General features: G+C 42.3%; 1 protein-coding gene across 1 annotated transcript; it reads right to left on the bottom strand.

The window, feature by feature from the left end:
- Window positions 1-2,770: 2,770 nt before the first annotated feature.
- LOC120643845 (protein CELLULOSE SYNTHASE INTERACTIVE 3-like) lies at window positions 2,771-13,814 on the bottom strand. Its single transcript, XM_039920326.1, has 7 exons — window positions 13,629-13,814; window positions 11,901-12,025; window positions 8,547-11,598; window positions 4,419-6,963; window positions 3,691-4,145; window positions 3,397-3,513; window positions 2,771-3,296 (listed from the first exon to the last, which is right to left on the bottom strand). The coding sequence occupies exons 2-7, from the start codon at window positions 11,981-11,983 to the stop codon at window positions 3,138-3,140; spliced, it is 6,411 nt and encodes a 2,136-aa protein (XP_039776260.1). The 5' UTR covers window positions 11,984-12,025; window positions 13,629-13,814; the 3' UTR covers window positions 2,771-3,137.
- Between the last annotated feature and the right edge of the window lie 2,526 nt (window positions 13,815-16,340).

Raw genomic sequence — 16,340 nt, 5'->3', positions numbered from 1 at the left:
AGAATAAAAGGAAGACTATCTGTTTGGCGAGCAAGGCATTGGAGGTCGTCGCCTTGGATATCTTTGTCAAGAATGGATGGAGAAGCAATAATAGACTTTGCTTTTAATTCCTTTAAGTCGTTTGTGTACTCTTAATTTTATTTTATCAGCTTGTGTGCTGAGATTTTTGTAAAAATTTGGCTGTGTGCGGCTGCAGAGGCCGGAGATGTTTCCTTTATCTAAAAAAAAATCTGTCTCCAATGCAAGGCTCTTTTGAATCCAAGTCTATAGTCCTAACTCCTAAGCAGCTTGCGCCCATGACTGCCAACACGTTATCGATCGAACTCGTGTTAGACTGACGGCGACTGGCAGACCGCGTGTGGATCAACACGTTATTTTAGCATGCACCTGCTCCAGAGAAGAATGAACACTGAAGACTTTGAGCTAACATGTAGGATCAAGAGTCATGTCAACATCGTGTGCTAGCTCTTGCCAATATGACAGTGTATAGAATAATAATCTACTATAAAATCTAATCAGTGGAGCGCGTTAAGCAACGGGAGCTTCGAAATCAGCGTCCACTAAGTGGCCAATATCTCAGTGGTCAGTACATGTGGACGATTACTAATTTACTATACGATCGATCAATAATCAGTGCATCAGACAAGATTGCATTGCTAACAACGCTAACACCCACTTGTGCATCGAGCAGAATTCTTCAGGAGAATATTTTATATTCGCCATGACAGTCCTTTGATCGGCAGATAACGTTCATTATATTGAGGGGAAGCTATTGTACAAGCAGGATGTCATTGTCAACTTTCATTGCCGGTGTTTATGCAGCAAGTACTGATGGAGGATGTTCTTCTTTTTGTCTATATCATTCGCATCGGTTTTTTCTGAGTCAAGAACTTTACGATCCAAGCGTGACTTCTCATTGTATTCTGCACATCCATTATTCCTTTTACAATGCACATTGGAATTTGAAGAGCTTTTCAAATTGCACTTTGAATATTAAGGTCGGTTCCTCAACGAGCTTGCCTGGGCTTGCCTCGCCTAGCCAGCTCTGGCAGACAAGGAGAGTGTCATGTTATCGAAAGAGTTTTGAGTTGATGAATGAAATAAGAACTCCAATGAGCAATTTAATTCACGGTTTCATAGGCTAACTGTAGAATTTAATTGTGAGACAAGGAACTGGCGCAGTTATATGAAATGAAAATCTCTAGCCCTTAATGCAAGTTTCATTTGGTTTTCATAGTGCATCCTAATGAAACTCTCTCTCTCCCCCCTAATAATTACCCTGCCTTGTCATCATTGATGCTGATGTGACAGTATATTTAATGTGCACGAAACTTCTATGAACCCTGCACTTGGAATAGCCGGCCTAACTTCTTCAAATATACTATCATTTATTACAAAAGTGATCAATACCATGCTTAAAGTTTCAGGAAACATTAATATGTTAGTATAACTTTTTATATTAAATATACACATAACTTAACTAATTATTGGTCCAAATTTATGCAGTTTGACTTTTCCAAATACTAATAGACCCCCATCAAATAAAAGTTCCATTCACAACTCTGAACATGTCAACTTTAGTATGGTGAGTACTCCCTCCGTACCCAAAAAACCTGACGTTTAGGACAGTGACACGGTCTCCAAAACACAACTTTGACTTCTTATTCCTCTAAAAATATTTATCAAAAAGTGATATATGTATACTTTCATAAAAATATTTTTTAAGACAAATCTATTCATATAATTTTTACATTTTCAAACTCAACAACTTGAGAGTTATTCATGATTTATATTCTCAAGGTTTGACTCAAACCTTGTCCTAAACGTCAGGTTTTTTGGGTATGGAGGGAGTATGCAATATCCTACGTTAGAAAAATATTTTAAGAATTCCTCATGGTCATTTTTATGTGATTTTGTTTGTTTTGTTGGGTATTGAAATTAAAATAAAAAATATTTGGCCTCCAAGAAACTGAAGAAACAAGGGCCAATGCGAAATAATTGAACCACATGGGGATGGCGCAAAAGCAATACACCGTGCTCAAGTTTGAAGGAAAATGTTTCCCTCAAGAAAAAGAAGTGTTTGAAAAAAAATGTTCTAGGTTTAAGGAAAATGTTTTGAATATGGATTTGGATTGTTCAATGTATGTAGGTCTAACAGTCCAAAAGATATGACCAAAAGCTTAACAAAATATTAGTCAACTTGAAAGGGGGATTGACCCAAATAAAATTTATACAAAATCCTAATAGGAATTAGGATTCCCGAAACAGGTCATGGCCCGCGCAAAAAATCAACAGCTGAGCCAATTGGTGTCCGGTTGAACTCTCAACTTGCTTTTTATGTGAGGAATTAGGATAGCAAACCTCCTTCCTGAATCACTCTCTCTCTCTCTCTCTCTCTCTCCTCTTTAAAATCTCCAGAATCTTCTTAGATATCCGGGTGTTGACCTTGACCGTTCAAAACCCTATCGATTCCGTACACCCTGACAGTTGCTGCCAATGGCCTGCAGACGGACGGCACACTCCGGGGTGTGAGGTAGCACACAGCGGCTTCAGCATTCACTGTCATTTCGGGTCAAGTAGGTAGCACCAGACGAGAAAACCAATCGATGGTTGATCAGTAGACACATGACAACACGTACGATGGCACATGACATGAGCCCCTAAACACGACGGGGCCAAGAATTACAATTGCAAGTTTGCAACCATGTGCACAAGATCTATCACTAGGGTAAAAAAGAATCCAAGTATTTGCTTTCTATAAGAGCAGGCATCACTGAAAACGGTAGTCTCAAACGGAGCAACAGATGAGTACAATGAACAGCACACACCCATGATGTCGCCACACATCACATAAATAAATGTTCGTGTCAGTTGCGTTTCAACGTCTCACACCATTCTACACTAAAAATATAATTACAGGAAGCATATTCGCCTGTACAAAAAAAATTACCCGGTCCAAAATCTGTTACGGCTGTAAGGCTACAATCCAGGGAGGACCTAAAAATAATTGAATGATGATAGTGCGGGTTATCTAAGTGTCCCGCCTTTCTACATATAAATGAATTTGGATGATCATGGGGGCTGATTTACATGGAGGCCAGGAGTATAAGATTGGCGTCAGTCAAATCAGCCATATGCTACATACTGTCGTTGGATGGCCTGTTAGACCATACAATCTCTATCTCAAGGGTTCTCGAGCCGTCCTTACCGCCATCGTGGCTGAGGCTGAAGAACCCGCTGTATACACCCTCGGTGACAACCTTGTCGATCTGGATGGTTACTCTCCCAAGGGTCGACTGCAACGAAAATAGCAACATTTGAGAAGTAACAAAGGAATTACAGACAATGAACCAAGAAAACGAAACATGTGAACAAATGCCACCCATATGACCATACCTTTCCGAATGTATTTTTGCTTTTGCATATGATGTAGAGCTTCTGCCCTTTTGGAGCGACGTCGAATAACCAAGTGAATCCCTCGTTCCATGCTGGGCAGATGCTGTGGTTAACCACCTGACATTCAGCAAAACAATCAGCAGCCACAGAGAACAGAAAATATCAATTATGATGTCCACTACGAATATCACATGCTAAACAATGTTCCCAGTCTTGCAAGGCTCATTGCTGGCTTTCGGAGCCAAGTGCATCACGAATGAATTATTGAGCAGAACCATCTACAAAAAAAGTTACCTTAGTTTGCCTTGGAGGACCATTTCCTATTTGCAGGCAACAAAATGCATTTGTACCTCCCATGGTCTGTTTCAAATTATTCCCACGAATGATGGTCACTGTCAAGCAACCAGGCAAGCAATGCAGCAAACTATCAGCTCTCTCATGAAAGCTGGGAGGACAGGTCTTCATAAGCATTTGTAGTACAGGTATGGCTTCAGCTGAAATCAGGGACTGGGCTTTAGCGATGTCTTCATTCATTTGGGGCCAAGATTCCTTCAGCAAGCAAAGGGTGTCGAGTACACTCTCTTGGGCAGCCTCATTTCCATCCTTCAGGGCACAAACCAGATGGGGTATGCACAAGGTTGCTGCCTCTGAAAACCGTACCTTTTTGAAGTTGCTGAACATCACATATATGGTCCTCAAAATAACTTCATTAATAGATGATGTAGAGAGCAGCTCTCTCTCCAAGGCAGCTGCAATAAATTACAATTGACATTAGAGAAACAATCAAACCCATCCATCACTAAGCAGGATAAAACCATCAAACACTTGCAATTCAATTATTTTGTCACTTAACACATCTGCTTTTGATTAGATATTCATGTTTTATCAAGTACAAACTGGAAAATGAATAACCATTTAATTTTCACAATAAAAGGGCACTGGACTTCACACATGAACATGAAGAAACAGTCATCTGAGATAAAATATAATGACAGACTTCAGCGTAAAGATTGCCATCTTACCAGTGAGAGACCGAATGAGCTCATTCGACACGTATTCTTGCAATGTATGATTTGAAAATAGGTACTTGATTAGAAGAGCAGCCTGTCCTGAGATATCCACATTTGGAGAAAGTAGCAATTCTTGTACAACCAAAATGCCCCCAGCCTCCGCAACAGCTCGTCGGTTTGTCCTACTGTGCATCACTAAGCTTTGCAGTGCACAAATAGCAACCATTGTCATGTCATCCGTAGGCTGGTCCTCAAGTAGGCTTACAAGAGCACGGCAGGCAGACACAGAGTCACTTGCTCTTGCAAGTGACTCATGCTGGAAAATGTCACCTAGTGCAAGAGTCACCAGAAACTTTGCTGACTGGTTCTTAGACTGAGGATCTAACAGATACTGTGAGAGAGGAGCAATAGCATACTTGGCAACTTTTGTTTCACGGACCCTTGAATTGTTTATCAGCGCTTCAAGCAATCTTGCTGCAGATTCCTCACACTGATGGCTCTTGAGGAGCTCCAAGAGTGCACGTACTGCCCCAGCCTCAGCCATGGCCACAGCACAGCGTGAACTACCTTTTTCTTGAACAAGTAGAGCGCTGAGAGCTATTGTGACAGTACTCTCCATGGTGGAGTTCAGCAATCTTACAAGTACAGCCATTGAGACTTTAACATAGTTGTCAGAATTATAACGCAAAACATTACATAACACAAGTGCTGCAGATTCCCATAGTGCTTGACTTGGCTGAGGATCATCTTGGACAATTACCTTTGAAAGTTCAAAAATACCACCTGCATCTGCTACAGCCTTGGGCCAACTCTGTGATATGCTTTCAAGTGCTTTAACTGCAGTTTGTTGTAAGCTCAAGATTCCAATACCAGCAAGCTGCACAAGGGGAACAACTGCATTTTTTGTAGTGATATCCTGTTGAAAATGCTCCTGTTCTAGAAGATGTGAGAGCACCTCAGTGCCAAGTTGCTGAATTGCTTGGGAGGGAGACTCAAGAAATGATATTAAAGGCTCAATTATTTGACTGGGAGTCAACTTCAACGCTGCTAGGCTCTGAGGTTTCTCCAAAATATTTACGAGTGCTTGCAATGCGCTGTGCTGGTCCCACATGGTAACATCTGGGCGACGTAAAAGTAAGAAAAGTGGCTCCACCATCTTTGCAGCAGCAGAACTTTTAGCAATGCCACTGTTGTTTGTCAAAATGCGAAGCAATTCAGCAATGGATGAACTAACAGATACAGGAACATCAAGAATCATATCAAGTGCATGCTCAATGATACCAGCTTTAACCATGTCAAGCTTGCAGTTTGGACGGTCCTTGCCCAACTTTATGAGAGCACCAATACACGCTTCAGACAACTGGTAGTTTGTGCCAGGAACAAAACTAACAAGAAGATCAATAACTTCACCAGTTGCAGCAACCTCTGCATTGTACTCCTCCTCAAGTAGTCTATTCAGAGCACAAACAGCTGGTTCAACAGCCATACTAGATCCAGATGTCATTAAAGATATCAGGGGTTGAAGACATTCTGCTGCAATTGGTGATGCGCGTATCGTTGAATTCTCAAATAAAATACAGCAGAGTCGAGCAGCATCTTTCTTAAGCTCCAATGACGAACTGAAGGATAAAATTTTGTAAAGATTTTCAAGTGTGTTGCCTTCCACATCAAACATCGCAGAACCCTTCGAGATATTCCCAGCGGAAAGCTTGATAAGCGCAACAAGTGCTGCCTGCTGTTCTATTTCAGTTCCTGACTCAAGCATGGCAAGTAATGGTTGAATAGCTTGCCAAGCCACTTCGGTGTCCCTTATATTCTCTGAATCAAAGAGCTTCTGCAACGTCCTTACTGCACTAAGCCTAGAACTTCTTGAGCCCAAACGTAAGACAGCTACCAGCTGATTTGAAGTGCTACGTGATGATTCATGGTAAAGTAGATCAGGATTACTGTATAAGATCCCTAGCAAATTGGTTATAGTAGTTTCAGTTGAGTCCTGAGGGCTTAAAGATAGATACTTAGTCAAAGCATCTAAAGCTCCAGCCTCTGCCATAGCAACTTTATTTGTCTCACTACCTTCTGCTAGCTGAGTCAGAAGGTGCAAAGCGATCAGAGGTGCACCTGGTCTGTCTGGCATTGGTTTAAGTAGATCCACTAGCAAGGGTATGGACCTTCGAGCAATAGCACCAGTGCAAACATCTTCAAGCTCAAAAAGGGTTCTCAATATTATTTGACTTGGATTCTCTGCCAACTTGAATTCTTCCGCCATTGTAACAAGATTTGGCATATCAGATTCTACCTGTCCGATCAAGGCTACGGCACACAAAACTGCACCAGAATTTGCAATAGCAAGCTGTATACCTCTACTTCCAGTGGAAACAAGGCTGGCCAGTGCTTGAGCAGCAAAGTATTTATTGATGATATCATCGGATTTTAGCAAGGATGCTAAAGAAGGTACTGTTCGCATTATTTCTGAAGACTGAACAATCACTGAATCCTGAAACAATGTAGCCAACAGAAGGGCACAAGTCCAAATATTTTCTGAGTCTTCATACTGTTCCTGTAACATGGAGCAGCTAGTAAGGCCTGGAAATAAACATAGGGGAACAAACAGTACAATATGGAAAAGATGAGTAATGCAACAACGAATGTAAACATGGCTATAAAATATCCGATCTCTAGTAAGTGGACCATCACGATTCAAAGTTTTGCTTGTTATGTTCTCAACAACAATTGAATAGTAGGAACTAATTGTGTAATAATAATATAATGTTTGTACACTTCTGTATCTTGTACCCAAGCAATGGAGTTATCAAGAATTAAAGGTGAATCTAGAGTCTAGCGTCTCCATCAATTTACTAAGCAAGTTGGAATAAAAGATTAAAGAGGCCAACCAAATATTTCTACACAGTTTATCTGTGGGGTGTATGAGTGGACTTCTCTTTCTAGGTAGGAACTTAGAATAATGTTTTCTTTCTGTAAGCAGTAACTTTGGTCGAATTGCGTTCCAAGCTTCCTAATGGACGCATTCGCCAAAGACTGTAACCCTGCTGCTATATCAATATAAGCACTTGTGACTTGCCCTCAAAAAAAAAACATGGCAAATCATAACGAATCTTCCTAGAATATGTCCATTAAATGTTTGATAACCAATAGTCCAAAAAAATGTAACCATACTCCAAAATCACATTGGCTTTCTTTTAAATACTTAACACGAAAACTAATGGTATTATATGTACTGATGTTTTACTGGTTTATTGTGCAAGTAGAACACCTAAAATTAGTCAACAATCTCATTCTTTTACAGAAGTCGGTTCAAAGTAAAAATTCCTTCAAGAATGAATAAAAAAAGAGAAAGTAGACAAATATTTGAAGTGACCTATATTTTTTGTATCCACTTGTGACCAATCAGATGAGACAATTGACCACTTGTTGGTTTCCTGTGTTTTTTCCCAGCAAGTCTGGTTCACTATCTTGCAAGGTTTCAGCTCACAGGATCATCCTTTGAAGAATGGTGGGATAACATAAGCAAGAGGGTCTCAGGTCAAGGAAAGAAAGGTTTAAACTCCATTATCATCTTAGGAGCTTGGACCCTGTGAAACCATCGGAACCGCTGTGTCTTTGAAGGAGCCAATCCTAGTTTATCCACCATCGTTTCAGTCAATAATGATGAGTTGTTGCAGTGGTCCTTTGCTGGGGCTCGAGGAGTTTCTTTCCTCCTTGCCCAAGCATCTACAGCCACTTAGGTGTGTGGTCTAGTGTTCCTGAGTTGTTTTTCTAAGAGTAAGTTAGTACTCTTGTTTGTAAAAAGGGCGGGTTTACAGGCCCTGATATCTGTAACTTTTTCGGGTTCTCTACCCCTTCTTCTTAACATATTGATGCGCAGCTCTCCTGTGCGTTTGAGAGAAAAAAAATTGTATCCAGCAGGATTCAAAAATACAGGAATGCTTTGACTTATCAATGTTTGCATGCTATCTATCTATCCTTACGTGCCCCTTAACACTACAGCAGTCTATCTATCCTTACATGCCCCTTAACACTACATCAGTTGTAAGAAGAAAAGATCTTAACCAGCAACAATTTAAATTATTACAGTTAAAGCACAAGTTACAGGAAAACAGAATATTTAGTTGTGAAACACACCTGTCGATTAGCAGTACAGCTAGCAAGTCTATCAGATACTGCATCAACACCACCGAGCTCCATAACAGTATATTTACTCCGTGCATGATAAGAACAAATCAGTGAAAGCAACCATAGTGCAACAGTTTCTTCTGAAACCTTCCCTAATTCTGGTACACTCAAAACATCCTGCTCATAATTAAGTGGACTTTTCTCCGTGTAAGGTTTCCAAATTTCAATGTCTAGTGACGTTAAAGAGGAATGTTGCTTCAGCATATCGACAAGTGCTGATATCAGATCCTTCAGAAGCTTTGATGCTTCAAGAATATCAATCGACTGTTCTCTCCTGTCCCTCATTGCAGATATGAGGATGACTGCACTGCTAATTCTTATTTCCATGTCTTTTGACTCCATAACTCTACTGGCAAGAGAAGCAATGCATCCTTGACTTCTGTTTAAATATTCACCTAATAGAGAATGTCGACCCTGACAGAGATTTGCAAGGATTTGAATGGACTTATCTTGAATAGGTGGAGGCCCAATACTAACACAGCGAACTAAAGGTTCTAAGCTTTCTGGAACTTCAAGAAAGGCAGTACACAGAGGGGGGCTAAAATGTGAATCTTCCTTTGTTCTAGCCATCAATGCAAGTACATCAAGGGGTTCCAGACTTGTAACATTGTCCAAACTGATGCCAGATAAACACACCAGCAGTGCATGAATAATAAAACAGCACTGTGAGTAATCTGGAAGAACTTCACTGAGGGGGAACTGGTTGAGCAACTGGCGAAGTGATCGTGAAGCACTAATCTTACCTTCTAAACTCCCTTCCTTGAGCACTCTAGTCAAAGCCATGACAATATTGTCATCTAATGCTTCTTTAGCAATCTGTGCATCTGATAGGAGATTTGCTAATGCAGCAAATGCTGTTTCAGCAACATCAATTGATGATGTCTTTGCCATCTCTATAAGAGGTCGCACATCACCTTCAGTTAAGCATGACATCTTGTTTTTTGATGTGGCACTAGCTGAACATGATAGCGCTCCTAAAGCTCGGGCAGACTGTGTTGCAATAACTTGATTTCCACTTGTCAAGTGCTTCATGCATGGCTGAACAATTTCATCAATTGCCAAGATGTCACAAATATCCTGACGCATAGTGAAAATATCAGCCATCACAGTAGCAGCAATCTCCTGTGTTTCTTCATTTGATGATTCAAGAACAAGAACAAGTGACTTAAGGCCTTTATTAGCTGGAGTTCCATTCTGGATTAGATCTCTCTGAGGTGCCAGCGCAAGAATATGTCCAAGAACTGTAATGACATGAGCCTTCGAGTTCAATGAGTCACTGAACAGTAATGCTAATAACTGATTGATTGTAGCAGAATCAGCTGATCGTATCAGCTTCTTGAGTGCTTTGACTGATGACTCCTGCCCACGAGGGCTGCCGCTCTTTAGAAGCCAAATTAGTGCCAGAACAGCCCCAGCACTCTCAATACATGCCCTAATATCATTGCTGTCAGAGCACATGTTCCACATGATGTAAGCTGCATCCTCCTTTGCCTTTTGAGATCCTGTTTCCAGTAGCTGGACAAGTGGAGGGATACCGCCAGCAGCTGTTATTGCCCACTTACTGTCATCTACTTTATCACTCAAGATAGCCAACAATGAAACTGCATATTCCTGCTGCTGCTCACTGGAAAGCCCAAGTAATGATATAAGCAACTGAACCCCTTCTCTCTTTCCAAGAGCCTCCCATATTCCAACACCATCACCACACAAGCTAGTTAAGGCACGGACAAGATGTTCTTGAACATCAGCAGGAGCCATGGTAATCAGCCCAACTAGCACCTTCTTAGAATTAGAGTGATCAAGTCTGCCAGAGAGGCAGTCATTCCCATAGAGACTCGCTAAAGCCTCAAGAATACGGTCAAGCTTACTGTCATGAGATTTTAGGAGCACAACCAAAGTATTTTCAATCTCAACTGGATCAAAGGATTTACCATCAGTGCCATCAAAAACCATCAAAGAATATGCAAGTGCTCCAAGAATGTCGGCAAGGGGAACAGGTGACCGGGGTGCTTGGCAGAGCTCACCAAGGTAAAGCAACAGAGATGTTGTTCCGCCACAAATATTTGATAAAGCATGGACAGCATGGCTTTGTAGAGAATGACATGTCTCACCCTGCATGCATTCTTTTGAAGGAGCTACAACAGCTCCAATCAGAATAGGGAGGCCTCCTGCATCCACTACAGCTTTCTTTGCGATACTAGATTTGGAAGACAGGGCCTCCAAAGCATCAGCAGCACTTTCACGAACAGAAATGACATTATCTCGATTTAGAAGGTGAAGAAGGGCCTTAACAGCCCCAGCATCTATAATTTTGGGAATGCTATCACCAAAAGCGGAGATAAACCGTGCCAAAAGGGAGGCAGCATTTGATTGAGAAGCAGTATTCTTAGATGAAAGAAGACCAGTAATAATTTCAACACCACCAGCTTCAAGTGTGGCCTTCCAATAACCGTCTTTGTCCCCACAGAGATTCCTTAAAGCCCCAGTCACAAATCCCTCAACCACTCTATCTTGGCGGGACCTAGGATTAAGCAAGTCCCACAGAGTTGGCACAACACCTTCAGTCACAAATATTTTCCTACCTATGTGATCATCCGAAAGTCCACCAGAAGACACTTCATATATAGCATCAGCAGCAGCCTTCTTGGCTTCAGAGGATTCGGACTTCAAAAGAGAGATCAAGGGTGGTATACAACCTCCTAGGAGGACTCTCACACGCAAGTCCTCTTCCTTACAGAGAGCGCTAAGTAGGGCTGCAGCATTTACTTTTGCTGCAGATGATCCAATTCTAAGGGTAGATATAATCAGTGGCATTGCCTGAGAATGGCTACCTATCAAAATCCTTGCCTCCTTTTTTGTTTTGGCCAGTTCAAGTAACCTTCTGGTTGTAGCTTCCTTCTCTGATGGAGATACCATACTAGCATGGAGGTCTTCCAACAATCGGGCAACAGTGGACATTGCACTTTCAGGATCATCAACCTCTGCCAGGTCACCTTTTTCCCTGTAGAACAGCGAACAAGTAACAAGTTATATAGGATAGGTGTTTGCTAGCTGCTGCTTCTTGTACCTCTAACAAAGAAGAATTCAAGTGCACAAACAAATACAGAAAAATGTCAAACAGAAAGAATTTAAAAAAAATCAACAGGGTGTGAGATGAAAATGAAACAGCTTTGGAAAGCAATTGATTCTGTGAGCAAATACAGGATAAAATATTCTTTTTTGCTGATATAGCAGCTTAGAACCTTAGAACCAATTCAGAAACATGGTAAATGAGCAAGAGGGAAAAACTGGGATGTGCTATACCTCGATATAGAAGATGATGTGGATGGTGAGGGTGAAGTAGGTTCCCGAGAGTCACGAGGTTCAGACATGTTGGAACTTGCCATGATTAAATTGACAGCTTTACACCTTGAAGTAATTTATAAGTCCTGCAGCGTAAAAAATTAAAGTAATTAGCATAATAAATAATAGTGCATCCAGTGTCAGTCTGTGTTTGTATTCAACGGACAGGAGAAACAAAGAAAGCAAAAGAAAAAGAGATGGCGCTACTTAATTGTGTCATTACGAAGAAAATAATATATTCTTCTCAGTTTAAAGGCATAAAGCAAAAAATTACAAGATGCATCATATCACAGCCAGAAGATCCAGTTCCAACAGCAAAAGAGAAAGAGATAGTACCCATAGCTTAAACATAAAAGGGCGTACCCAGTGCCGTAGGCTTCCCGCACTGTGCGGGGTCTGGGGAAGGGTTATTTTTAAGCCACAAGCCTTACCCACACAAATGTGCAGAGGCTGGGCTCGAACCCGGGACCTTCCGGTTACATATGGTAGGCTACCATAGCTTAAACATACTGTGAGGAAAAATTATAAAATTCAAGATTGAATGAGCTAGCTCTCTGGAGCTAATTATTTCAATCGAAATCCTCTTCAAGATTTCAATCTTATACAGCATGTATTAATTTTGTTCAGATTACAAGATGAATAAAAGGGTTATTTTTCTCAACTACTCATTAATTCTCGCAAAATATTGCACAGCACCATCTCTAACAATGACTGTGGGTCTGCGGTTCTTTTATTGGAAGAGTTAATTGGGGAAGCGGTTGGCACAAACATGAGAAGTTGAGAACAAAGACAATAACTGCAAATTATGCATAGCGGTGGCATGAAAAGGAGCTCGACACATGGAAACACTCCATCGAAGCTTCTATCATGTGGGTTGTATTACAGCCAACAAGTCACCAACTGTAAAGGAGACAACCAAAACTTCAAGCACAAGCCCCCCCACACTTGCTCCAACAGTTTTTCGGTGTACATTGTTAGAATCATCATGGTAAACAGACAGAAGATACATGTGCCCCTTATTTTACTATCAGTTGTTAGACGCCTGCAAGGGCACTTGCCTTCACAGAGCAAATTCATACACAACCGAAATCCATTTCCCCTATTGCACAAAAAAGTGCTGCCATTCCACAGCTCACCAAATCGAGGGAGCCAATCCCCTCAATTCCTGAGCTGAGAGTAACCCCCCAACCCCAAGCTGCAGCAAGCATGCATTCTTTCATTCCGTTTCACAGATTAAAGATTACAACTACAGCATTATAACCAACGAGGGAAACGTGCACTTGCTTAGATCAGGGCACCGACACCTTCACGAAACGAAACATGACTCGGCTAGCGAACAAAATTCAATTCGTGCAGAATTGCGCCCTCCCCCCTTCCCGAGCGCCCCATCCAACCATCTCCTCCCCGCAGATCGCCCCACCCAACTGCGGCACAGTGCCAGCGACGGCCGCACCCACCGAACCGAGCCCGTCAGGATCACAGGAGCGGCCGGAAACTGCAGCCCCCGCCGACAGAGCCCCCGGGCGCGAGATCTCGGCCGCCGCGCCCGCACTCGGCTGAAAAGGTAACGGAACCCCCCCCCCCCCCCCCGGTGGCCCCACGCCGAGCTGCTGCTGCCGCCACAATTGGGCGGGGCGCCCCGCGCGAGATCGGCTGGCTGGAGATCGGGAAGGGGAGCTGAGGACTCACCGGATGCTGGCGCGCGGCGGCGGAGCAGGAGGAGGAGGCGGCGGCGGCTCGGCTCGCTCCACTCGCTCGCCCACTGCGCTGGCGCCAGTGTGGGGGTGTGTGCGCGTGCGCCCGTTACAGAGAGGGAGAGGGGGATGTGAGAGGGAGCTTTTGGCGAGAGAGAGAGATGCGTTTCTTTTGCGGGTCACTCCTGTCGTTGTCGCGTTATTTCGGAAATGGACAGCCACCTGGGCGTTTATGGGCAAATTAATTACCTCCTCCCACTTTGGCCCTGCACTACCCGCGTGGAAGCCGGATGGTCACGTAAAATGTACTCCTGCGTTTCAAATTATTTGTCATTTGATTTTTGTAACACTAAATTTGGTCACTCATCTTATTCAAAAAAATTATATAAATATAATCAAATTTAAATTATTTTTTGAATAACTTGTATTGAACAAGCCATCACAAAAAAAGTGGTTCATTGCATAGTTTTATTAATAAGACGAGTGATCAACTTGGAGTTAAAAAAAATCGAACGATCTATAATTTGGAACGGAAGGAGTACCAAATATCTCGTATTTCGCCAACCTCTATTCGGCTGGTAAAAAAATCGTCTGATTTCGGCTGATTCAATAGTGTCCTGTGAGAGAAAATAAGCAGGAATAAGTCGAAAGCAGACAAGTCGGAATAAACATGGATGAGAGTAGGACCGTGAGGTAGAAAAACAGCCAATTTTTCGTTTGGTGAAATATGATCAAATTTTATAAGAACATAAGCAGGGGATGGACTCGATATTAGCTATGATCATTTTAAGATCACTAGCTCATGTGATAGCCATTATGGGCTCGGACGGACTCGGCAAGTAGGAGAGACCGTGGCGTAGTTGATGACTGTGGTCTCATCTACTTAGAACCAAAACACGACTTGTCATGCCTGACAAACAACTAAAGGTGAGGGGTCGCTCTTTAGTCTTTACCTATCACCAAATGATCGAATGAATAGCTGAATTTGTTAGCAGCTGTTGCTGCGGAATTTTTTTAAACAGAATTTTAAGTTGAAATTTGAAAATAGAAATACTAATGTGATTGAATGGCAACATTCTTTTGCTAATGACATTATATATGAAAACATATTCATTTTGTTGAGAACGGCTCTTAAATAATTGATCCTCCGTGTAGAAATTTTACAGTGTGGTACTCGTAAACACTAATAAGTTGCACACATGGATGCTATTAGTCACAGAAAATCGATGTAAGAAATAAATAGATGGTCTTAGTGGATGGTGATGTGGCATATGCAGTGGATTCCTATATGACGTGGATAGCTTGCATGTTGAGACAAATAGAGTTAATGATTTTTAGTGAGGTGCATCTATATATAGGTTACATAGATTCTGTTCACGATCAACTCCGATCCAACAGCCAAACGGATTCGTTTGAGCTTTGTTCAATACGACAAAAGAAAATGACTCAAGTTGTGGCAAGTAGAAAACGAGAGGTGGTGGTTGGCAGCCCGGTTCTTCGTGTGATTAGCACGCCCCCCGGCGTCTCCGTCTCTTCGCTCAGACAACGAACACAAATATCAGCTAACCCAAGGACGGTTCTGTAAAACGCGTCAGGCAGAGAAAACGCCCCGGTGCTGGCGGCCCCCTCCACGGCTCCACCTTCTGGCCACCAAGAGTGACGTCCCAACGGGTCGCCGACTGACGCGTGGGGCCCACCATCGAGCCGTTGGCGTGGGGCCCTCCTGCCAGTGCCTGATCTCGGGTATTCAATGGCTGTTTGCTCTGGTTACGGTCTGTCCGTCTGTGCGCGAGGCATGTGCGATCGGGGGCGAATGTTGGGTGGGGGATGCGATTTGCTTTCCCCCACGTGCTCGTAAAAGCATTGGCCCCGCGTGGGCCAGTGCTGTCAGTGAACGTACTCCTATAGGCCTACTGCCTTTGTCTACTTGTCGTAGACTGTTGTCGGGTCTACCAGCTAGATAGCCTCTTTGCACAACTCGACACCGTTTTTTTTAACGGAAAACATAAAAAACGCCTATCTGCTTCTCAACTCGACGCGACATTTGCTTGCATTGTTTGTTAGGAAACAAGGCCATAAGATTTTTTTTCAAAACACGGCATGCACATCCCATCCTACCTCTATTAGCGCGTGATGCACGTCTAACTAGAGCACCTCTATTAGCGTGTGATGCACATCTAAGAGTAGAGCAGTGGATCTTTGAGATTGATAATTCATCGTAGCTGCATCACTATCTACAACCACGTTGCTACACCGTTAATTCATAGATTAAATCAAAAAACTTTGTAATACATATAACTCATTTCAACAAAGTATCATATTCGTACTTTAAAAAAATTCAATTTAAGCAACGCATCTTAGAATAATGGAATATGATTCTGATACATGCCACTTGAGATAATTCGTCAGAAAGGAAATTAAACCAAAATTGTGTACACGTATTTTTGGTTTAATTTTTCGTATACGTTTAGGGTGTTCTTTTCATGCACTACCCCAGACCAGTTTTCTCGTGACGGTGTAAACCTCTGGCCAACGTCAGGAAACGTCAATCCTTGCCTGACGTTCCTTCCCTCCCCACCGACCCAGAAACCAAGGCTGTGTTTAGAATGGAGGGAAAAGGGATGCGAAAAGTCACATCGGACGCTGTAGTATACTGTAGTACTTTTCGTTTGTTTGTGGTAAATATTGTCCTACCATAACCTAACTA

This window comes from Panicum virgatum, chromosome 8K (genome assembly GCF_016808335.1).
Source record: "Panicum virgatum strain AP13 chromosome 8K, P.virgatum_v5, whole genome shotgun sequence".
Lineage (NCBI taxonomy): Eukaryota > Viridiplantae > Streptophyta > Magnoliopsida > Poales > Poaceae > Panicum > Panicum virgatum.
This window is presented reverse-complemented; position numbering and strand designations above follow the sequence as displayed.